Genomic DNA, 26,551 nt, shown 5'->3' with positions numbered 1-26,551 from the left:
TTTTTTCACATAATGTATATGCATCTTGAAAGTACACATATGAAAGATTTTGAAGGTCCATGATGACACCTGCTGCTAGCCTGGTAATGGGTTGAAATACACTCAAGCACCTGTCATCCTGAGAGTAAAATGTCACCAAAAATGATGATAATCGACCCATTTTCAAACCCTCGTGATTCCCCTCAAAAAATTTTCACAGTATAATGACAGGTTTCAACTTTTAGCAAAAATCCTAACATTTCCAACAAGGCCAAATTTGCAATAGGGTCCTTGATTCCTTTTCGAGATATTTTGCATCAAAGATGTATCATGCTGTTTTCAACTTACCGTTTAAAGTGAAAGTAGAAGTACCCATCTACAAGTCAAACTCTCCTACATCTCACAGTCACAGTTTCGAATCCCATTAAAAGGCACCAGATCAATGTAGAATGGTCACCTCCCTATATTAATACAGATATCAACTACAATGAAACTATTTAAATTCTATAAAATACTCATTTAACATATTTACATTTTAACCCTGGTCACTTTAGCTTCGTATTGGCAATTCGCCAGGTATATTGAGACTTTAGAGTAGGGAGTGATCTTTATCGTCCGACAACTGCCCTCGATACAGGTCCGCAGTTTTTGCGGTCTCATCTGAAGGACCGCCCCATTTAGTCGCCTTTTACAACAAGCAAAGAGTACTGAGGACCTATTTTAACCCACAGGTGTTAGCATTTGTTATATTGAACTTTAGATATGATGAACAATTCAGGTCAGTGCCCTGAACTTTAGATATGATGAACAATTCAGGTCAGTGCCCTGAATTCCAATATATGTAGTTGGTTGGTTGTGTGACGTCCAGTCGAGAAATATCCCCTCGTATCGACTGTGGGTGAAGTACCACAAATATTCCCTCGTATCGACTGTGGGTGAAGTACCACAAATATCCCCTCGTATCGACTGTGTGTGAAGTACCACAAATATCCCCTCGTATCGACTGTGTGTGAAGTACCACAAATTTACACCTAGGCTTCGCGCTCAGCCGTAGCAGCGAGGGTTCATTAACGTGCCAAAGCTTGCTGCGATCTCCTTTGTTAAGGTCATATCCAAAAGACCAGCGATTGTCGAGTGTTTGGCGAAAGAACAATTACTGCATGTGTATACGTCTTAGGTTTGACGGGGTCCATTACACGAGCGGTGCTTGAACTCATGACCTTTAGTTATGAAACGAACGCTCTACCATTGAGTTCTCGCGACCGATAAATACCCGGAGTAGATTGCAAATATCGAGTTGAATGCCACAAGAGATGTTTTCTTCTCATGCAGAAGCTTTTGACTGAAGAACATGTGAGGTTTCTCATTCACATCAGTTAATGTCATTGGATATGCGGAGCACGTACTGTTGGATGTTGTGAGCATATATGCAGCGTCACTTGGTACCTTAGGTACTCCAAGCATCAGTATAATTATGTGTGCGTGTTAAAATCCGCTTAAGGTCTGATAATACATAATGCTGCCCGCGAAACAAATTCTGATGATGATTTTCATTAAATATCCTTCTTCGAAGTATAATCTATACATTTGTTTTTTTGAAAATTCTAAATATCTTGGACAGCGTTTTAGTACGGTACTGTATCTATTGTAAATACGTTACCATCAATGCGGATTTTAAACTCCCGATTCGCGACCGTTGCCCAATCATGAATAGGCTTATTGTTCGCAAAGTTCACCCATCTTCTTTACCTCATTAGAATGCAAACATGTTGGCTAATAAAGGAACACAATTCGTGCTCCTGGGAATACCAACAGACTGATGGAAGACCTGATCACAAAAAACTACATACACACCTTCAACATCTTTCTAATATCAACTTAAGAATACGAGTACGTATTCAACAAAGTATTTTTGGATCACAAAATGTGTTGTTTTTATTCAGAAGAAGCAGCTGTCTATGCTTTATATTTTATTGATCATGAGGAATGCTGATTTAAAGTGTCGAAAACTCGATCGTTTTGCTGCTGTTGATTTTGGAGAAGTTTTGTGATTTCAAATTTACTAAACGTTCTGCAGATTTTTGAGAATCCACATTTGATTTACACTTCTCCCATATGTTGTATAACAATACATCAGAGGTTTCTGATTTCACAGCAGTTTCTTGAGAAGTAAGAATGTGGGCTTGGTGGAAGATTTACTGGCTTCGCAAGTTCCAGTAAAGATACAGCACCTCAATTTCACTCCTCACATTGTCTGGGATATTAAATGTATCGAGATTTTGAAACATTTAGTCATTTGAAAGGAAACGTGGGAGCAAAGTAGACTACCAATTTGGAATTAAACCAAAGTCGTTTAAAATACTGTTGTAATGTTGAACCTTACAAAGACAAGCTATGTCAGCCAGAATCCTCATGTAACCCTACTGTGATAACTTCTGGTTTACTAAATACAGAAGGATAGTTGGTATACGTTTTTGTTTTATCGTGTCTAATTCAATATTTTGATATTCCTCCCACACTTTATATTCATTCTGACTGAGTCAAGTTCTTCAAGCTCTGCGTCTGGCATTATATTTGACAGAGGTCTGTCGCCAGTCAGAGATCGGGGCTCTAGATTTCCCACCTTTCAAAATAAGCAATATCAGATCGTAATTTTCAACATATATTTGTATAACAATGTCTGACTGCCTGGACTAAAACTGATGAACTTGAAGGATTCATTATATCTTGTTTAAAGTCTCGAGAATTTTTCACTGATATGAAGACGTCTTAAAGGAGGATTTGTTATAGGACGGTCTATATCTAGACGTTCAGTTGTACATTGAGTTTGTAATGAAAGAGTTTGGTGCAATAGTACCGATATATTTAGACAGGAAATACTGGGTGAGTGAACATCAGATTAATGTGACACTGATATTTAGCGATACTTTTGGAAGGTAGAAATGGGATGATCCTCCCTCTCCTTTTACCCTGTCCATTGGGTAACTCAACACTTCATCCTCTTTGGACAATATCCTCCCGGACGTCAATTCCTAATTAAACTGAAAATCCCAAAGTATTAATAAGAACGAGAAAATTCACCAATGTTTCTCACTTTTATCATGACATAAAAAGACAGAATAACAGCAAGTCTGTAGAGAAAGAGTCCTACATTCCACATCGCTCACCTGAGCATTGGATTTCATATCCGTGTACAGAAAAATTAAATTAAAACTGCCAACCCCAACCTGTACCGGCCACTGTCAAATTTTTCAAATAAACTGTTTGCAACATTGACAAAATGTTCCTCCATGTTTTGAAGAGAATGCTTATATTAACTAATTATTGTGTAAAATCCTTATTGTAATCACATTCTGGACCACGTCATGCTCTGAATGTACGATATAGTCATGGGGCAGATAAAGAGGAGGCTATATCTCCCCACCCCTGGTTAATTTTATCAGTCCAGTGGCAGACACAGAGGACTCTACATTTCCCAACCCCTGGTTAACGTTATCCAGTGGCAAATACAGAGGGAGGCTACATCCCCCCGTTAACTTTAACAGTCCAGTGGCAGACACAGAGGACTCTACATCTCCCCACCCCTGGTTAACGTTATCCAGTGGCAGATACAGAGGAAGGCTACATCTCTCAACCCCTGTTAACTTTAACAGTCCAGTGGCAGATACAGAGGGAGGCTACATCTCCCCACCCCTGGTTAACTTTTACAACCCTCCTCCTTAAAAGATTCCGAATCTGAGGAATTCAGCTTTCATTTAAGTTGAAGGTGAACCTTGTCCACTGATGATTTTTTCCACTTTAATTTTATACTTCTTTCTTTTGCCTTTTGAAAGGAGGGGGTATGGTTATCCATTTCAATAAACGTAAATAACCAGAGTTTACACATAACAGACTTCAGACTAGATCAGAAAAAACTCTAACACAAGCCAAAAGTTCAGGTGAGCTAAAACACAGTGACAAACTCTACATGTAGGAGCTATATAAATTTTATCTATCATTATTATTATTTTATTTATTATTCATTATTGTTATTATGATTTTATTTATCATTTCATTTATTCATTATGATTATTATCATGTATCCCAGAATAATAATATATGTAAATGTATACAAATTCCTATACACAGTTAAGATGAAAATTAACTACACTGAACCTCAATATACCTACAGATGTTAGAAGGATGTACAAACACTGTTATCTACTAAATCTAGAACATAGGTGCACAAACCACATCACTTCCTGTGTTAATCTAAAGAATATTATGTAAAACATTACAACTTACTATTTTACAATTGGTTATCAAAAATCGCCCCAAAAATACGAATTATGTTAGTAAAAATGTGTTTAATGCAAGGTGAAGATAACGAACAGTGATCAATCTCATAACTCCTACAAGCAATACAAAATAGATAGTTGGGCAAACACGGACCCCTGGACACACCAGAGGTGGGATCAGGTGTCTAGGAGGAGTAAGCATCCCCTGTTGACCGGTCACACCCGCCGTGAGCCCCATATCCTGATCAGGTACGGAGTTTCGATACACTGCAATGTTTCCAAATATAATGATCTGTCATTGTTACAGAATTGTAATTTTGGTTATTACTCTGATGATTGTTTGAATGTCATCTAATAATATTGTACTGTATTTAAATCCCCTTGGAATCTTTTACCTCAACTCGAATGTTTAAGAGAATTTAAATTAAGAGAAACTTTTTTCCTCTAAAACGAGCACATGCAGATCTTCTACATTTATAATGGTCATGTCATTACTCCGCAAAAAGAACGAAATGTCCGACATGGGCTTATTACCAATAAATATCTTAGGTTAGTGTATCAAGCCTTAATGACATTATATCAAAAGACCCAAGACATGGATTCAGTAACGTTATATAATAGTACTGTTCCTTCACAGTCTATTGACATGGATTCAGTAACATTATATAACAGTAATATTCCCACACAGTCTATTGACATGGATTCAATAACTTTATATAATAGTACTGTTCCCTCACAGTCTATTGACATGGATTCAATAACGTTATATAATAGTACTGTTCCCTCACACAGTCTATTTCAGTTGTTGGTATCTACTGCAATAAAAGTTAAAATAACAATAGTGTTTATAGTACAAAAAATTAGGTTTTCCCATTGGTTGTGAACACTATGACCATAGGTCCACCAGCCATGTCGTACAAGTATAATGACACTTATAATCAAAGAGGTCAAAATCCCAAACAGTTTTCACATTCCTCAATCACTCTCTCTGCAATTTCTACAGCTGCCTCCGCCTGCTGACGGGTGAACTGGTCCCCGGGTATATGTCCATCGGTGGGGTATCTCATTGTTGTGTGAAGATTGGTGACGCTGTTGGAAAACTGATTCACCAAGGCCTGAACGGATCCTGAAGAGGATGAAGCCGATGTCAAGGACGACAAATCATGGGTGGTCTGGTGTCTGGAGGCAATATTGGCATCCTCACCATACAACAAAGCTTTAAATGCCTTCTCACACGACTGAAATGAAGAAATTATGTCATTGTTATTAAACCTCATTGCATCCTTTACCAATACTATTTTTCATAGACTACAACAACATAATTTTGACCTGTAAACTGAAATTCAGTTAAGATAATGTGTCAAGAATCAGCATTCAAATGGAGAAAAAATTTACTTGACTCAAAGCATAGAAACCCCTTTCAGCAGTAAGGAAAGCTGAATACTATATATCAAATTCTTTCTTAACATCAATTCAACTGAAAATTGATTGATTGTATATTGTTTAATGTCCCATTCGAGAATTTTCACTCATATCGGGACGTCACTATTTCCGGTTTAGGGCTGAAAATTTCAAGCCTATGCTCGGTGCTTACAGCCTTTGAGCAGGGGGTGATCTTTATCGTGTCACACCTGCTGTGACATGGGATCTCGGTGATTGCGGTCTCATCCGAAGGAAGGGCCCATTTAGTGACCTCGTATGACAAGTAAGGGGTACTGATGATTTATTCTAACCCGGATCCCACAGAACAATTCAACTGAAGAAGAGGGAAAATTGCTATGAAATAAGCTCGAGTGAAGTAGATCTCATCTAGCAACAATTAATCCCTTCTGGAACAAAATAGAAGAAACTGATGCAATAAAAGTACCTGATGAGATTTGTAGCATATCCAGTTCCATGTTTTCACTGCATCCCCACCGTTTAGTGACGCTATACAGGCCTGCAGTTGTTGACGAGCTGCAATACAGTCGTACTTAGACTGCCTCAACCACTGCAGAGCAACAGCTGGTTGTGGATTTGGTGGCCTGTAATAACTACCTCCAGAGCATCTGTCATAATATTGATATTCATGATAACCAAAATGGCTGTATTCACTACCTCCAGAGCATGTGTAATAATACTTTCTTCTATTTTGCTGTCTTCGGCTGCTACATTTGTTAACTGTTTCTTGGAAAGTGTACCACTCATTTGATGATGTACCATAGTGATAGGAAGATCGATGTCCAGTACTGTATCCTGATGAGTAATTTTCTATTCCAATCTCTCCTCGTTGCAATTTTCCAATTATATCCAGGATAAACTGAGTTACATCCTTTGCCACATTAGGATTTTCTGGATTTTTATCTGGATGCCATTGCAAAAATAGTCGTTTGATGACTTTCCTTCTGTCTGACCTTGGTAATTTCCATGCAGCAATTAACATTCTTCTGATATCTGCAAAAATTCTTTCTTTGTCCGTACCCTCACTTCGAATCCGCTGAGTGCTAAAAGGTACCAGGTCTGCTGACTGTTCTTCAGTCTTGCGAATAATTCTATATAGTTTAATTGAACGTACTGATATATCCTGGCTGCCATCAAACACTGTATACATGGGGAACTCCTCTGATGAGTCATCTTCTTTCTTCATCACACGTACATAAATAAACTCAGAGTCCACCACCCTTATATTGTCATCACTGTTGTGGTCTGCTACTGGATCAAGTCTTTCATATGCCACAATCTCTTCTTCCATAAAGTCACAAAATCCATTGTCAATCAAATCATGCTGGTCTAAGGGAATGTGTAAACCAAGTTGTGACCAAGTTCCTGATAGTAACTTGACTTCATGTTTTGCAAGAATATCCAAAATGTCGGAATCAGACTCGGTTTGAAGAAGTCCCTGAATCAAATCATCCTCCTCTCTTGACAGCAACCACTCAGAGCATAGACACAAAACTTGACATAGCTTGTTTTTCCATACCTTGAAACACTTTTCAAATGAAGTCAGAGAGGGATCATTTCTCAAATAAATCATCATTTTTCCTTCAGATTTTGAATAGTATATAAACTTGTCTTCAATAGTTGAATCAACCCGAGTACCATTGTAATTCAAAATTGTTTGAAGTGTAGAAACTGTTTTGAACCTTGCATCTTGAAAAGCATGCTTAATTCTCGACTTCTGTGTCTCTGTGATGCTTGAAGACTTCTTCTTCTGAATATAACCAAGAATTCCATTCAAAAACGTCTCTGACTGAAACACCCTTCTCAGGTTATACAACATTCCATTATCCTCACATTCAGGCCCTATAAGGGACTCCTCGTAAAAAAGCTGTGACATCAATTTTGGTCTGAATTGGTGATCTAGTGTCTTTAACAATTCCATGGTCTCTTTTGAGTTTGTCTTTACATAATCTATTGGAAACTCAGCTGGAATTCTTCTTTCAAAAGATACTCGATCACACAAAACAAGTTCAGTTGACAAGATCAGTTTGTTGCTTTTTGAAGGCAGATATAAATCAACTATCTGTGGAAGCTGAAGACCTGACAGACTTTCAGGCTGAAGAGACGCTACTAACCCCTTTATGGCATTTCTAGCAATACCTAATTCATCCGGTGTCATAGTATTTGAAGATGTTTTACTACGCAGTGAATGAAATAACCGTAAGTAGTGATAAAATCCTGGCTGATCCTCCACACCTATCTGTCTGAACATTTCGTAAAAATTGCCCCATTCTTCCGGACCTCTGTAGAGGTAACTGTCTATACACTTTCCCGTATCGAGACGTAGCACAACCTCGTATGGATGAAGGAATTTGTCTGTAGCTTTATCATAAATGAAAGGTGTCTCTGTCAGTCCTCGTTTTAGCTCTTCAGTGACGAGTCTACTATTACATGAAGTAGACAATAATTCATCTAATTTACTATAAATTTGCTCCATCAACACCTTTGAAAACTCCACTGAGCATTGTCTTGTTCTCAATTCTCGACAAAGAGTGTGAATGTGATTTATCACATCACTGACATCCGGTACAGACTTAATCCCCAGGATATCTCTGTCCACATTTTTAATGGTTTTCTCTGGAACAATGTCGCACCGTGACCACATGATTTCCCAACCTCGGGACGCCACTGATCCTTCAAAACAAACAAGTCCACAATGTTCATGTTGAGGAAGTATGCTTGTATATTCTGGTAATACTTGGAATGGAACCACACATTTAATTTTTCTGAACTTCCGCATAAAGTCAGGAAATCCCATATCTTTCATTTTCTTGTGTTGTAAAATGTAATCAACAAGGACTTGAGATTTCTCTGCAACATATTCGTCTACATTACTTGAGCTCTCAATCTGCTTACCAAACTTCAGCAACAGATCAAATGGTACCTCTGTCTTGATTCCGGAGAATTCCATGAAACACCTCCACTTGTTATCATGGAATTCTGAGGGCAATAAATCTTTTTTTGAACATAAAAGATTACAAACCCTTACATACGGTGAGTAAAAGTCACAAACTCTTTGAAGTTCTCCAGTTTCTTCATTTTTAATCCATGCTATACCCGACAACAAATTCTTCATCTCTTGTGAGCGACCACACAAATATAACTTTGCATCTCTAATGTATTGCATGTGAGTCGTGATGATGAAATTCTCCAAACAACCTGCCTGCTTCAAGAAAATATCAACATAAAAGTCTTCCAGTGTCATGAAATCGACATCAAAATCTTCCAGCAAGTCTTTCCTCTTGAGCATCTCAATTTCTAAGCGCTGACACACTGAATCAAGATTTTTCAATGGTATATCTTCATTATCTTTAAAGCAGATTATTTTCTTATTCTCTGGCAAATCTGTGACAAGGCCATCTAGAGTTTCAAAGAGGCATGTGTCTCGAAAAATTTGTAGAGTTCTTCGATCTTTGCTTTTCACAGCAGTGTGTAGTTTGGCCAGCAAAAATTGCAACACTTTAGCAGCAGTCATGGTGGATATGCTTTCACGATACATCTCTTTGTGATACTGAAACATCCTCAGTAAGTTATGTGGTGTCAACTCCGAGGCACACAAATCATTCAGAAGAACCTTACTATTGTAAGACTTCTGCTTCACTAATCTTGGAAATTGCATACTGGATAACATGTTTAATATTGTTTTATCATCCCATTCAGAGGCAGTACTGAAAACAGCATAGGATAAGCACAAGGGATATAAATAAGCTTGCCCTGATCTGGTTTGAACAGGAACAAGACACCAATCTGAGAGATATTTGGTGCACTCATTTGCTCTCATCTCTGTTCTGTCTGTTGATGAAAGAAACTGCCATACTTCCTGAATCCATTTTTCTTCTACGTCAGAGTTATTCCACTTCACAGGGTTCTTACTCCTGTAGATGATCGAAATATTCTGTTCCAATAACTCTGCAAACTGTGCTATAGTCAAATTCTTCACACATGGGCTAGTTTGATCTCTTTCTTTAAAAATTGGAACCAACTCTTTATGCACGAAATACTCACTAGACTTCTTCAGAAGATGACAAAATTCGGACACTATTTTTGGACATAATCTAGAAAAACATGTCAATTTCTCATTTTCCAAGACACATAATGGAATTCCCTCAAGTTGTTTGATGTGTCCACCAGTTTGAAAGAAATAAGACAACAATGACATCACCTTTGTCACATCGATCAACAGTGATGTTCCAATTTCTACATCTACAGATTCAATTCTGCACTTATCGACATGCGTTGTCTTCCATGATCGTAAAAACTGCATCACATCATGAACATCTACAGCTTTTGGAATAAACTCACCATTTAAAGATATTTGAATACTCTTGAATATTTCAGATGTTGAATCCACAAGTTTAAGACCGAGCATCTTAAGAAGTTTTGTGATTTCTGCAGTCATTTCTATCTTAGAAGCATGAAGTATCTGATTGATCTTGGAGAACCTTTCTTTTTCTGAAATATGTTGATTCATATCAAAGGTCGTTTCTATTTCATTAAAGTATGCAGGGAACTCCTGCTCATTGCTTTTCAAAGGTACAAATGCAACCACGGAATTTTTCCGGTCTTGGATCATGGCCGCTTTTGCAAGAATGAAGTCCGTTTTCCTCATTGATGTGATCGTTTCTTCATCAAGCAATACTGGAAACAAGGCAATTTCATGAGACAGAACTCTGTTGTAAAATACCTCTACAACTGTTTTCCATATATCATCTTTTATCTGGTCAATGATTGGGAAATATCTGTTGTACTTTTCAATATTTTCTGCATGAATACCCAGAGAATCTGTAAACAAGATCTGCTTGTGGAACTGCATGGAGGTTATGTATGCAAATGGCAAAACATCACTCAATATCAATTCATTCCATGAACCCTTTAAAGTGTGTTCTTTTTGGTCATCTCTCCAGATATGTGTTCTGCTCGAATTCAGAGCAAAGTGACCGTTTATATGGACTGGGAGCCCAGTTGGTCCAGGTAATGGCAAGAAGCAAAATGCCCTGGATGTCTTAGAAGTTAACGGTGAACTGATGTGAGAGTCAACAGAATCACTGTCTTGCTCCATAAAATGACAATCTTCATGAGAAATTAACGGCGAACTCGTGCTAAAGTCAACAAAATTATCGTCTTGCTCTGCAAAAGGAAAATTTGATTGTAGACAAGCTGCAATTCCAGCTCTTGGTGAAAGGTTCACTCTCTCCGTCCTGTAACCACTCCTCAACAAATCTGGTACCGCCACTGCTGTCATTGTCCCGAATACTCTTGAAATCGCCCAGATTTCATGCCATTGCTGTTCACAAACTTCACCGTTCAAAGCAATGCGATAATTACAACTAAATCCAGGACGCCCCCCAACTACCATCTCTCCTTTCTTCAATGATAGCAACTCACGATCACACTTTAACTGAAACAATCTCATCTCATTTGATTCTGAATCTTCAAGAAATTCAGTGGTTACTTCACACCAAGTTGACATCTTCCCTTCTTCATTAATTTCTGACAATTTTATGCTATGTACATTATTCAAGAATAAAAGAGATCTGGACATTTCTTCTTGAAATTTCATTAAAATGTCTTTCATGATCTTTTCATTAATTTCCCCATTTTTTCTAATTTCTGATTTTTCTGCCATTTCTTTCGTTCGGAGGGGGAAACGGAACCAAGTTCCTGTAGAAGCTGGGAGAATTTCCTGGAGATAGGTGTTGTAAGTACCTGTGTATTTCTCTTTGACACAATCAAGATCATCAACTTTCATTCCTGGACTCTCTTGAGTTGCATCAGGTATGTATCTGCAATGTGGGTCAAACATAATCAAGGTTCCACCATTTGGAGTTTGCTCTCCTTTGGTCAAGAAAGATGGAACATCGGTGATGTGGTAAACAGCATTAAACCCGATCCCAAACTGACCCGTTTGGTTTGGATCAGTAGATTTACTGCCCTCCCCTAAATTTGATATTCCTTCAATATCTTTCTCAGAGAAACATGAGTCATTAAATACAACAAGTGCCGGTCCCTGAATACCCTTCATGGATTCGTCAAAAAGTCCCTTTGTAGAATGAGATTGTCGGTCATACACAAAATGTATTTCTGTTGCTTTTGCGTCATCAGCATTTTGGACTAGTTCATTCAGTATTGAAATATCACATGGGTAGTCCTCCAAAATGTTTCTAACTCTTGTAACAAGTTTTTCTTTTTGTCCAAAGGGAACACCTGTTGAGAATCTTCGAATAAACTTTGCACTTTTGGAATGCACTTTGAATTTCTTGCATGTTTTGACTTTTAGATCTGCATGAGTGAAAACCAGTCTATCTGCATTTGTAATCTTTTCATTTCCATCCTCAAAACACATATCACAGGGCTTTCTCATTATACCATCTTGGTCTGGTAGAAGCTGTGGAAAACCTTTCACACACTTACTGTTAGATAGCAAATTGTACAGTCTGACAACAGCATCCAAATTGTCCACAATTTCCCCCTCTTTCATCTCAATGCTTCTCAAAATTTCCAATATGAACTCTGGTTCTACATGCTGATGAACACCCACATTCAGTAGGAAAGATTTGTACCTGGACCACTTGGGATCAACTTTGTAAACGTAGGGCGGGGCATCATCTGAACTGCAGAGTGATGAGCAACATGGTTTCACCAATGTGAAAGATGCTGATAACCAAATACAAGGTAAATCCTGAAAGCATTTCAAATCATATTGTGGTGTCCTGTTTAGATAATCATATACTGCATCACATATCCTCTCAGTATTGGTAGATTCTTCAAGAGAAATTGTGACCCTGTTTCGTAATTCTGAAATAGCTTGAAGCTGGCCAATAACAAGATCATTCTTCACGTCAGTCACGCTCTTAATGAAAAGTTTTTTCAGGAATCCATTTCCCGATTCAGTTACAATGGTTTCATCCAGAATTTTTTGAACACTTCCTATCAGGAACTTGCAATCCATCCTGAACAAGTCATTAGGAGCTGCAAAATGAAACTCTCTGGTTGAAAACCACTTGCATGGCCAGTTCTTTGGCTTTACCATTATGGGAAGAAATGGAATCCATTGTATTTCTTTTAACACATATGGAGATACACTGCAATGTGTCATGTATCTCATTACAGCTCTAAATCTGTTCTTTGCCAAGTCACAATCAATCTGAGCACACATATTTACATTTCGTATTCTTTCAAGCAATAATGCATCAGGCAAATGATCTGTATTCATCCCAAGAGACATTAGAGATTCCATGACATCTGGTGACATGAATTCATCATCAGGAAATCTATTATCAGAGTCGCAGAACATGTCGCTAATGATTCTAGAGTATGGATTGATTAAATCTGAAGGTCTTCGCAGTAATCCATCGGGCTTTGTTGGAATACATTCAATATCTTTCATTTTTTCTCGAACCTCTAAAAGACCTTTGTTTCTAAGGATGCGCTTCAGAAGATTTCTACGAACTTCTTTTCGGATCTCAGAATTCCAAAACTCATTTTGAAGATTAACAAGGAATACCTGTGTGTGAAAGCTTTTCTCAGAACATATTTGTGCCTGCAAGGCATTTTCACAGTTGGCATTCTCGAACTCCTTTTGTATTGTACAATCCATGTACATTACTTGTTTCTGGAAAGGATTGAACTGCTGCAAGCACTGGAAGGCAGTTTCACCAATCACGGAATCATTTTGCAAATCACCATCCAAAAAAACACATTCCTTGAGAGAAAACTTCTGAAGTAAATTCCCATTGGAAAAAAATACTTTGGAATCATTTTGAGAAATGGTTTCATAAAATCCGCACACAAGTGGGTTGAAAGCATTTCCTTCAAGGGACACTGGCCATGCTGTGGAGTACAGATAGTTTTCTAACTGAGCACATTCTTTGATATTTTCCAGCATATTTACATAAGCCATGCTAAGTTCGTGTGACATCAGAGAATGATTCCAGTCTGCACGTTCTTCTGACACGTTATCTGGAGATGGAGAGACAATTCTCTTTCTGCTATGTTCTACAGCAAAACATCCATTGAGATGCACTACTGTTTGACTTTTTTGTGGAAGGGGAAGGAAACAGAATACATGTCCAGTGTTGTAAAATCCATAGGGTACTTGTCCACTGCCATTGAGTGAAAAAGAGAGAGGAATTGCTGTACTGGCTACAGGAAGACATCCTGGAATATCTAGCTCCGTGTCTGAAACAGCCCAGGACACAATCCAGTTGGAAGTTGATCCAGTCATCATATTTTCAAAATCTTTCCCTAGTAGGCTTTTGATGCCAGTGGCATTCACTTCTACTGCGATATCAAATTGTAATGTCTGAACCATATCTTCATCTATCCTTTGTTTGGCCTCTTCAAGAATGTTCATACATTGTTCGTGTCCAATATTCCTTTCAACCGAGTATATCAGTTCACATTTTTCTGGATCATCACTTTGCAGATAGTGTAGCTCTATTCTTCCCACATTTTGGGTAAACAGTAATAGATTGCCGGCTGATTCCATGAATTTCTTTATGATAGACACTACCTCTCCCCGTTTGTACTCCGTTGTTGAGATGCCATTTGGGTCGTCTGCAGCCTGTTTAGCAGTGCGTAAAGGAAGTCTAAAGAGAGTACCATCATACTCTCCCCCACGACTCTCTGGTGAAAGATCACATTGGAAAATCTTATTGTAAGGCATGAACTGCTTTCGGAACTTATTCACCACCTTTGATATAGGAATGCGAAGACCTGGCTTTGATTTGTCCTTGATAGCCTTCCCTAGATGTATTGTTCGTGGGTCAAAGAAAACAAGGTATTTTCCACTGACAATACTGGGGACATCCGTCACATTGTAAACGGAACAAAATCCTAATCCAAATTTACCAATTTTTGTCTTTTCTGATTTTTTAGTTCCACCTCCAAGTTTTATGATATTCTGAAAGTCTTTGTCTTCAAATTTGGCATCATTGTAAAACCAGAGGGCAGGTCCTTGGCACTCTTCCATACCTTTATCGATCAAACCCGTTCTTGCTTGCTCATTTTTTCTCTCATCGTATAGTATTTTCATACAGCTTGCTCCAGCATCATCAGCATTTTGTAGCATTTCTTTATATACAGACAAGCCATCTGTGTAATCATCTAAAAGATTTCGTATCCTTGTTGTGAGTGGTTCCTCTTGTCCCCATTGCTCAAACTCCAAATCAACAATTCCACCACTTTCCATCACTCTACGTGTCAAGGAAGGAACACCAAGGCACTCTGCAATGAAGTTTCTAATCCTTTCATGAACAAATTGAAGTTCTTTGTCTTCCTCTCTTTCTGCATCCTCTTCTAATTCTGAGAATTCATCTGTTAGAGAATTATCATCTGTATAAGTGCATTCAAGAGATTGCTTTAGAATAAGTTTCTTTGATTTTGTCTGAATAGGAAATAAAACACGAGAAAGTTCTTCTTGGGATAATTCATCTCGCATTTCTTTCAAAATCTCCAAAATGTTAACCATCATTGACAAATCTCTTTCAATCTCGGTGCTTTCTAATGACCTATTTTTAGTGTTGTGGTAAGCACTGATTTTTTCTTGAACCAGTATCAGATCTTCATATGTCAATCTGTCTTTGCAGCCAATAGAAATAAAAAAAATTCTCATTCCAGACTCCAACCATTTTTCACTCAACTGGTACATGTAAGGCTCTAACGATATTTGGTGAGTATTTGGCAGAAATTCAAGGTAGATATTTGAACTTCTTGTTAATGACGATTTGGTTGGAACAACATCTTCAAATTTCAAATCTTCTGTACATATGGGCTTTGAGGCCAAATACTCATACAACTCTTTCAGCATCAACTCATATTCAATTGTATTCTTTGAATGTTTATACCTCTCTGATAAATGTTTCAATTGTTGAATGACCAAATCTGAGGTTGGTTGATGTAGTAATTTGTCTAACAGGTTTTGAGTTTCATCACAGTCAGATATGAAAAACACAGATCCAACTAGTGAACTATGATCTTGAAAACAAGCTTCGGTGGGCTTGCATGGTCCTTTTTTCTCCTCTCCTCTCCATTTCATCTGCTTTGGATATTTGATTGGTCTCATTTTCATCACTGGGATCCAATGCAGTTGCCTTATTTTATTAATGAAATCTTCAAATTTTGAATCTTGCTGCAAATTCGTAGCAAAGTTTAAGCAAGCATTTGCCTTCTTCTTCAGTTTAGAGGAATCTAGTTTTGCACCTTTTGCTTCTATAAAAGTGATTGTTTCTAATAAATCCTTTGTGGTGACATCTGCAGTGGATTTTATCTTCAGTTTGTGTAGTTTCGAAGCAATGCTTTGCAATTTTCCAGTTTTATTTGGAAAACGAATATTTTCCTCTCCTAGGAAAAGCTCACACAATTCAGCATTCAGTGGATCAAAGAAATCCTTTGGAGGTTTCAATTCTTTATTTCCATTCTTAATGAAGGGAATAGCAGATGCAATCTCTAACTGCTCATTAGGGGTAGAGTCATTGAGTCTATCCATGAAATATTTCATAAACATGGCCACTTCCCTTGCTTGATAAACTTCTTTCCTACGTATTCTGCACAAAGTCTCCTCCATCAACCTCTCTTCTTCATATTCCTGGCAACCCAAACTCTCAACAAAAGACAGATGCTGATAATTTCCATCGATCAGAAGAGTGCAATACTTGACAGGAAATTTTTTCAAACCTTTGGGTGCTATTCCGTTAACACCATTAACTGCATAAAGGTCTTGGGTGGCTCCATGTGAATAGGATACTGGGAATAATTTCACTCTCCTTAGAAATTCGGTTAAGGAATTTGTCATATCACATGGGGCACAAGTTGCCATGAATTGAGCAAATTGTTTTCTCACTGCCTCTGGTAGAGAATTAATCTTGTCAATGCATCTCTCATCATTTCTTAAGGCTTTTTCCAACACTTTGCAAACATCTTTGACTGTTGGCTGTGCAATATACTTTGTAACTGTTGGATATTGGACAAATAAAACTTCTTCTAGTAATATCATACCACAAGTTTCCAAAATTGTTCTCACTGAATGTGGAAGTGGAGACAAATTCTGTGATTTTGTTAGCATATAATTTCCTTTCAAGACATGCAGTCTTTGAATAATTTCTTTTCCAGTTTCCTTCTCCAGTAGAATCGGAAGGTTTTCAACCTGTTGGATCAATTCTTCATTTTCTGACAAAAATGTCCATACTCGTTTAATCCACAATGACACCTTTTTTCTGTCTTGGCTATTGAGCATGGAGGCCGATTTGATTCCCTGAAGTTTGATCGATTCTTTGAGCAGATGTGAGAAATATTCAGGAGTCCACTCCTTCACCACATCTATAAAATACAACAAAATGCCCTTAGTAGTTTCTTGAACAACACACACCAAAACCTTGCATATACATAGGATTTGTAACATGTTGACGGTGCAATGAATCCATCTTTCAAACCTGGAGAATGGAATATGCTAAAGATGTTGTAATCTACCATTGCAAATTATATGGTCATACATGCAAGACGCTTTTGTATGAAGAATGAGCTTTTTAAAACAAAATTGTTGCCGAGATGCACAGTAGGAAGAGGGGGTGGGGGATAGACATGTAGATTCCTATAGATCATCTAAACCTTGTTTGCAGAAGCTATTCCTATAAACTTTGTTCACCATACATTATGTATATTCAGTAGTAAAGGAAAGGATTCTTAGAAATGCCATGTCATTTTCAACTTTTGACCAAGAGATCCGGAACATCAGATTCCTTCAAATTTGGTAGATGTCTCCTTACTCAACAGTTTGTCTACTGAAAGATTTTAAACATTGTGTATATGTTAGGTTTTAGCCCTCCTCCTCAGTTCCCAATATACAAATGTACATGAATAATGAAATTCACAATTTTTCCTCCTCAAAACTGTGAAATTCATTGCCCTAAGGTAAGATATCTACACCCCATGGCAAAGCTATAAAACAGGTGAGAATTGTGTTCAGACCGTTTGAAAATATGCGCTTATACAATGAAAGGCGAAGATAACGAACAGTGATCAATCTCATAACTCCTACAAGCAATACAAAATAGATAGTTGGGCAAACATGGACCCCTGGGCACACCAGAGGTGTGAACAGGTGCCTATGAGGAGTAAGCATCCCCTGTCGACCGGTCACACCCGCCGTATGAAAATAAAATACGTTCAAATCAAAATCACGGTGTCTTATATTTTCATCGATCAATACCGCTTCGTTTCTTGGCAGTAACTGTTTTTTGTTTGTTTGTTTTACGTCCCATTCAAGAATCTTTCACTCATATCAAGCCAACTATATTTGAAGTGCCACAAATGTTGGCCTATTCATTGTGCTCAAGGCTGTGACCGTAAAAACCTAGGTCACAGCAACTGTTCGAACATCCCCCCTGCGATATCACCAATTCTGTTACGGGTTAGAATAGGTCCTTAGTATTTATTGCTTGTCGTAAAAGGCGACTAAATGGGGTGGTCCTTTAAATGAGACCGCAAAGACCGATGTCCCGTGTCACAGCAGGTGAGGTACGATAAAGATGCCTCCCTGCTCAAAGGCCGTAAGCGCCGAGTATAAGTCTAAATTTTGCAGCCCTTCATTCGCAATGGTGACGTCTCCATATGAATGAAAGATACTTGAGAGGAACGTTAAACAATATTCATTCAATCAATCAATTAATTCTACATCACCCAAGTCTAAATTTGTGGCACGTCTACTGCTTGTGACATATTGATGAGTGAAAAATTCTGTTCGAAGCATTTCTTATTCAGTCTGCGTGGCTAGATTTGTTGTCTAGTCCAAGTCAAACAGTTTTGTTTTAAATTGCTAGTTTCTAGATTGATTATGATATCTTTTATTTCATTTCCAAAATGATTTTAACTTGAAATCAACAATTTTGAGAACAGCAGTACTCGTACAAGCTTGTGAATGAGATTTAGATATTGCCACATTTGCCCCCCACCCCCCTTACAAGAAATTGATAATCTTAACCGATAACAACTAAGTTTAGTAACATATTGTAGTGTTTTTGTAAATCTACTTACTGTTTGGAATTTTCAGAAGCCTGGTTGACATGTCGTTTGGCAAATCTGACAAAAACTGTTTCTCCAGCTTTGGAAACAATGCAGCTGTCTTTTTATCGGAACACAAGTATAAGTGTCCTTTGGATACAAAAGACAGAAAGTGGGTCTTATCATCTGAGGGCAACAATTCCAGTTCTCTGAAATCCTTAGGATCAGCACATCTCAAAAAGTAGTCTAGCAGGATTATTTTGCTTTCTCTGGACTTCAGTTTATATTGTGGATCTCTGTGTAAAAGGTCAGCTACATACCTTGAACTGATTACTTTTGGATGAACTTCAAGAAGAAAGCTGTACATAGTCCAGGACTCCACTAAACTTTTCAAATTCTTGGGCAACACGACTATGTTTTCATCATAGTCTTTGAGCAGTTCTATTACTTGGTCTTCTATTTCTTTGGTTATTTCTCTTTCTTCCTTATCAAATACATCAAATACAGCATTTTCAAAACTAACCCATGTTTTCTTTACTCTTTCAGTCTGAAAGACTTCCATTTTGAGGACATGCTCAAAAACTGGTGGAAGGAGTTTCCTCCATAGTTTACAGTCAACGTTTTTAACCTCTGGCAAACAACGGTAGATAACTTCTGCGGGGCTACCTTCCCTTTTGAGATCCACAAACAGCTTCACATATGCCTGAGACATTACCTCCATGATCAACAGCTCATTCCATTTGATTTTATCATCTCTCTTTCCAACTTGCCCTGCTGTGGCTTGTAAGACATGATCCCTTGTTGGATCAAGGTTAAGGAACCCATTCACATGTATGGGTAAATTGGTCAAACTTTTGGACTGCAGAGGCAAAGGTAGAAAACAGAAAACGTGTGCATTGAACGATTCATCTAACTGCAATGGGTAAGCTACCCCTACAAACGGATCATTGTCGCCTTCCTCCAACAGCTTCCTAAGAGGTTGTGACATTTCAGTTGTGCCTTGAAAGAAGCTGACTATTTTGAACATTGCTGTCTTTTGGTGTCCCTCTTTCACATTGCTGGTAGTCAGCTGAGCATTGTAAGCGACGCTTAAGGAATGGTCTGGTTTAGTTTTTAAGCTCTTCAACTGATTCTTTATGAATGTTCTGGATTTGGAAAACTCTTGCTTGGATGCACCTACTCCTTCTATTGTAACTTCATACAGTATGCTGTCCTTGTTTTCCATGATGGTGATTGTGTTAATGTTCTGAAGAAACAGGAGAATGGTGTCAGCTTCTTTCCTGAAGGACTCCATTAGGCTCTTTATCTTGGAGGGTGGACAGACCTTGTCCAGAAGTGAAGATGGTTCTTGTCGCAAGGGAAACCAAAACAGAGTATCTGAAAGAAAAAACCACCCAGTCGTGTTTGCGAATCACTATGTATGCTCCCTGTGACAATAAAGATACAAGTAAAAGGTCTTGCCAAAAGGAATCTGTAGACAAAATACTTCTGGAGATATTGCATAGCTTAACTTTGCTTAAAAATAGCTCAAACTTCATGGTCAAGACCACATGATTAAAAACAAAGGTCTTGTCACAAGGAATGCATATATAAAATTTGACATTCCTATCATTCACAATTTAACAGTTAAGAGCAAGATTAAAGTGGAAAGAACGACCAACAGGACAAAACAATATGCCCATCAACATTTGATCTTCAGAGCATAAGAATTACCTTGCCAGAACTTTACAGTAATTTATTTCTGATATGACCCCTGGGTCGAGGCCTCTGCTGGTGGACTGTTAGTCCCCGAGAGTCTCTACAGCCCAGTAGCTAAGTACTTCGTTACTAGCTTGAAAATACGGATGTATATTTAATTGCTGTTATAAAATTTAGAAATTCATTTCAAAATTAAGGATTATCTCCCTCATGCATAGCTCTTATCCTTGGACGAATTTGGCTCCACTTGTTTGGCACGCTGTTTTTGGCTATATTTAGATCTAAAACTTCATAGTTATTTCGGATTTCAAACATTTCGGTTGAGCATCACTGAAGAGGCATTATTTGTCGAAATGCGCATCTGGTGCATCAAAATTGGTACCGTATAAGTTTTACATTATCACCAGTGCGAGATCCGACTTTATCTATGGGAGATTTTTCTGTCTAACAATGCTGGGACTGTAGAATACATTTAGTTTTCCCTTCATATATACAACACTAGACAGAGGAAGATCTCAGTTTTGAAAATAAGTTAAATTTTGGAACTTTTCCTTTGCCACTATTACCCCTAAAGTAAGAAAGTTGAGAAATTAACGATTTAGCTTTCTATCATCCCAAAGAGGCCTTATACCTAATTTCAAGAGTTCTGTCATAATCAAGATAAAAATGTGCAATTAACAGATGGACTGCAATAAGTCACCCGACTCTGGTGACCTAGAATAGTTCATGTAACAGGAAGCACTAATCCGGTACAGAAAACGACTGGTTTGATACATACTTGGATAATTTTCCTCCTCCACAGAAGATGTGACAAATCCAAAAAACCCTCCTGCATCCATTTTGAAAACTCTCTTTATTACTGGCCACAGAGTCGCTTTGTATTTTTCAGAGGTCAGCTTTTTGAATGTGACATTGTGACAAACTTTGAAAATCAGTTAAATTTTGGAATTTTCCTTTGCCACTATTGCACCTAAAGTACGAAAGTCAAGAAATTTACAATTTAGGTTTTGATCACCCCAAAGAGGCTCTATACCTAATTTGAAAAGTTCTTTCATCATCAAGATGCACTTAACAGATGGTGACGGACTGCAATAAATCACCCGACTCTGGTGACCTAGAATAGTACATGTAACAGGAAGCACTAATCCGGTACAGAAAACGACTGGTTTGATACATACTTGGATAATATTCCTTCTTCACCGAAGATGTGTTAAATCCAAAAAATCCTCCTGCATCCATTTTGAAAACTTTCTTTAGTACTGGCCAAAGAGTCGCTTTGTATTTTTCAGAGGTCAGCTTTTTGAATGTGACATTGTGACAAACTTTCTCTGTGGTCCTAGTGGGGTTGATGACCAGCAATCGGTCTCCACTCACTATGATAGGCGTATCTAGTGAACAATTAACCAAATGTTAACCTTGCCTCAAATAACGTCTTTGCAGTTTACATGTTAAGAAACATATAAAGATATATGCTATCAAAGTACAACATATCTGTAAACATCAATTGGATGTGATGTGAAATACGACAGCAGATGCACATGGGCCACTGTGCAAGTTAAATGGTAACTATCATCTGCCTATAATGATATCCTCTTCTACCTTAAGTTTATGTGACATTGTTTGCATTGCGGTAAGAGACTATGATGAGGGAAGATTACCTGTAAGATGAAATACTGATTTGAATCCTAAACCGAATCGTCCAATTTTAAGGGCATCTTTCTCCTTCACACTGGTATAAATCTTTTTTATGCCTTTCCAGTCATTTTCCGAGAAGACACCGTCATTAAATGTACACAAGGCTGGCCCCTACAAGAAATGCAATCTTTGTTTCATGCACATCTTCAATATTCATACATAAGAGGATCCTCACTTGAAAACCGTGAGAAGAGCTAGACATTAACGGCAAACTGAGAACTCAACTGTATGACAAACGGGATGATTTCAGCTTCTCCATCGTCAACTTCCCATATTTATGTAGCAATGTTCCATTATCACCTGCATATGGTGTTTATATATCTCAACTGATTCGATATGCAAGAGCTTGTTCTGGGTATAGTCAGTTTTTAAATCGAGGTAAGCTACTGACAAACAAGTTGATGGTACAGGGGTTTCAACAGTCTCTATTGAAGTCAGCATTTCGCAAATTCTATGGTCGTTATAACGATCTAGTTCGTCAGTACAACCTCGCATTGGGTCAAATGCTGTCTGACGTGTTTCATACCGATTGTTAAACCGTTCTTGGCACACTGATTTTGACTGCGGATAACTCCGTTTACTTGATCAGGATATAGGACTCACGGCGGGTGTGACCGGTCAACAGGGGATGCTTACTCCTCCTAGGCACCTGATCCCACCTCTGGTGTGTCCAGGGGTCCGTGTTGCCCAACTATCTATTTGGTATTGCTTATAAGAGTTATGAGATTGATTACTGTTCGTTATCTTCACCTTACACATCATGTGCTCTTTTTGCAGTATTTCCTGAAAACTGACATGCTTAACAACCTGCATTTTTCTCAAAAATTGAATTTGATTTTCCAAATTCATCCCAACATGCACATTGTAATACCCATACCAACCCTCTGAAAATAAGAGGGTCCTTCTTTGAAAACTGTGGGGCAAAATTCCTGCAAGAGAGATCTAAATGAATCAAATTGCAATATGATATAGTGACCACTGATCCATAATTAAGCTACACAGCAAATTTCAGGTTAATGTGTGAAAGAGAAATGAAAATAGATTAATTGTATATTGTTTAAGGTACCTTAAGTTTGTCCTGGACAATTATTCTAACTGATAAAACTAGTCCATAGCAATGGACAGATGACGCATCCATGATTTAAGAGTTAGTTTCCCATAGGAAATAAACCTCACAAAGCTTTACTGAGCATTTTAAAGGCAAAATAAGAGCTTACCTCATAATTCTTTTTTAACCCCTAAATTTGTACAGGGCAATTAAGCTTTATAAGTTAATTTAATATAAGCAAAGCTTACTAGTTTAGAAGTTCTTTAGATTAAGTGATAAAATTTTGTTTACTTCGAAAATTTTCCTGTACATGGGATGAAAATCTCCTGGACCTAAATGATCCTTCTCACAAAGCATGACTTTAAAGGCACTGGCTTCTGCATCTTCTGCATTCTGCACCAACTCCTGTTATACAAAAACAACAAACAGACGGTGAAACAATTACATCACATCATCTATTTAAATAGTTAAAACAGATACTGTAAGGCAATCCTTATTCTAAACATTCTTGTGACGAGTAATGTTTGTGATTCTCAACTGGGACAGGTGTCAAAGATGATCAATGTTTACAAGTCGGCCAACATACACAACATACATGTCTTGTTTAAAATCAGGTTTCGCAAATTCTAAGGTCGTTACAACGTTCTAGTTTGCCAATACAACTTTTCATTGGTTCAAATGCTGTCTGACATGCTTTATACTGATTGTTAAGCTGTTCTATGCACACTGATTTTGACTACGGATAATTCTGTTTACCTGATCAAAATATAGGGCTTACGTCGGGTGTGACCAGTTGTCAAGGGATGCTTACTCTTCCTAGGCACCTGATCCCACATCTGGTATATCCAGGGGTCTGTGTTTTCCCAACTCTCTACTTTGTATTGCTTATAGGAGTTGTGAGATTGATCACTTTTCGTTATCTTCAACTTTCATATACAACTTGTCTTTAAGCCATGTCGAGCTAAATCATTGGTTCGGAGCAAATTCACCAACAAAAGTAAAGCTTGTAAAAATCACATACATTTCTCGCACACAAAATTAAAGTTGGCTGACAGTATAAGTTTGAGAAAATGAAATCAGTCACTTCATACATTCATGTATTGATTAGAAATTTTAAACAAGAGTACTGCCGCCGGTACATAATACGCCCATGAATAGCTAATATGGGGTGTTTTTCTTATGCCATGATTTGTAGAACTTGGCTATAAGAAGTATCAGCAATCATCAGGGTGTGAAATATTTTCTTTGCATAGCAAAAACAAGACAAACCATGTTCTCTCTATGTAATATTTCTACTTGGCATAAAGTGTACGTGTACCACATTTGATGGTTCTAGCCGCAACAGTTCGGTCTGTATACTGCCTACAATTTTTTCCTACTATGTGACACTGTGAACTTGACCTTTGACATTGAAAAATATTAGGCATCTTCCTCTCATTATGGTGATCATACGTACCAATTTGCAATATCTTAGAGCTTATGGTTCGGTTTGTATCCTGCCTACAAGGTCTTCCTTCCTACTGTGATACTTCGACCTTGACCTTTGACCTCTAACATAGAAAAAAGTAGGCATCTTCCCCTCATCGAGGTGATCAAAGTGAAATGTAACAAGTTGCAATATTCTGGAGCTTATGGTTTGGTTTGTATCTTGCCTACAATGTTTTCCGTAATACTACAACCTTGAGTTTTGACTTGTGACCTTGAACTATACTAAGTTGCAATATCCTGGAGCTTACGGGTTTTTTTTGGTATACTGCCCACAAGGTCCGGATAGACAGATGGATAAAGCCATACCATAGTACATCTTCGACAGACGTATAAAAATGATCAAATGAAAAGTAAGTTGACATGGTGATTAAATAAGATATTAGTGGGCTACCCTAATGATTTGGTGATTAAATAATAACATATTAGTAGGTTGCCCTAATGATTTGGTGATTAACTGATAAGATATTAGTGGGTTACTCTAATGATTTGGTGGTTAGATAATAAGATATTAGTGGGTTACCCTAATGATTTGGTGATTAAATGATAAGATATTAGTGGGTTACCCTAATGATTTGGTGATTAAATAATAAGGTATTAGTGGGTTACCCTAATGATTTGGTGATTAAATAATAAGATATTAGTGGGTTACCCTAATGATTTGGTGATTAATTAAGATATTAGTGGGTTACCCTAATGATTTGGTGATTATTATATATTAGTGAGTTACCCTAATGATTTGGTGATTAAATGGTAAGATATTAGTGGGTTAGCCTAATGATTTGATGATTAAATGATAAGATATTAGTGGGCTACCCTAATGATTTGGTGATTAAATAATAAGATATTAGTGGGTTACACTAATGATTTGGTGATTAAATGATAAAAGATTAGTGGGTTACCCTAATGATTTGATGATTAAATGATAAGATATTAGTGGGTTACCCTAATGATTAGGTGATTAAATAATAAGATATTAGTGGGTTACCCTAATGATTTGGTGATTAAATAAGATATTAGTGGGTTACCCTAATGATTTGGTGATTAAATAAGATATTAGTGGGTTACCCTAATGATTTGGTGATTAAATAAGATATTAGTGGGTTACACTAATGATTTGGTGATTAAATGATAAAAGATTAGTGGGTTACCCTAATGATTTGGTGATTAAATGATAAGATATTAATGTGTTACCCTAATGATTTGGGGACCATCTGGATACTGTTGCAGGATGTTCTGTAACTGTCGCCGAATTGGAGGTTCATCCAAGCCTTCATAATCGCTATCCCCATCCTCTGAAAAGGGTAACAGTTGGATCAGTAAAATTCCGTACTCTACCCAACATATTTAGTCTAACCATGTAAAGTAAAATACAATTATAGCAAACCTTCAGGCCAGCAAAAAACAGTGTGTTATGTTCAACTTCATTATATTCAATAGCTTCTCTGTTATTTTCCTCTCGTAGGGGAATATTTATTACTTCACAATAAGCGTGGATTCGCTAGAAGTGTGTTCATTATAAGCGTGTTTTACTGTATATTGTCACTTTGATGATTTATACTCTGAACATATTGCAATACAACCTTTGTAGACATGTAATTTATCTTGTAAAATGATATTTACTTGTAATATTCCCTCCCCCCTTATACAAGAGGTACATAAACCTTCATGATCACCTAAATATCACACAACAAAAATAGATCAAGAATTGCATGTTGTTAGTGCGATTAGTGTATCTGTCAGAGAACTGTTTTAACAATCAAATGTAATGTTTATTTTTTTAATGTTTTCTCTTTAACAAAATTATGACTTTTTTTAACTTTTGTATCACTGAACTTATGAAAATGTCACAATTGTGGTAAATATATGTACCACTTCATGAAAGGGGAAGATA

The 26,551-nt window shown here is 37.5% G+C and overlaps 1 protein-coding gene across 4 annotated transcripts in view; it reads right to left on the bottom strand.

Annotated features, from left to right (window-relative positions):
- Positions 1-3,060: 3,060 nt before the first annotated feature.
- Positions 3,061-26,551, bottom strand: part of LOC130046494 (sacsin-like) — a 40,964-nt gene continuing 17,473 nt past the window's right edge. For 2 of the 4 annotated variants that reach the window (XM_056163930.1, XM_056163929.1), the window contains exons 5-11: positions 25,852-25,952; positions 23,464-23,577; positions 22,088-22,235; positions 21,608-21,817; positions 18,765-20,108; positions 6,124-17,051; positions 3,061-5,494 (exon numbers count right to left, since the gene is read on the bottom strand). In XM_056163930.1, the coding sequence (XP_056019905.1) occupies positions 5,204-5,494; positions 6,124-17,051; positions 18,765-20,108; positions 21,608-21,817; positions 22,088-22,235; positions 23,464-23,577; positions 25,852-25,952 (13,136 nt within the window). In that variant the 3' untranslated portion in view covers positions 3,061-5,203. Of the gene's footprint in view, positions 5,495-6,123; positions 17,052-18,764; positions 20,109-21,607; positions 21,818-22,087; positions 22,236-23,463; positions 23,578-23,928; positions 25,565-25,851; positions 25,953-26,551 lie in introns of those variants that run through there. The other 2 variants (XM_056163931.1, XM_056163932.1) reach the window with 2 other exon arrangements.

This window comes from Ostrea edulis, chromosome 4, assembly GCF_947568905.1.
Source record: "Ostrea edulis chromosome 4, xbOstEdul1.1, whole genome shotgun sequence".
In the NCBI taxonomy this organism is placed as follows: Eukaryota; Metazoa; Mollusca; class Bivalvia; order Ostreida; family Ostreidae; genus Ostrea; species Ostrea edulis.
Note: the sequence above shows the minus strand (reverse complement) of the source record. Positions and strands in the feature narration are given on the sequence as shown.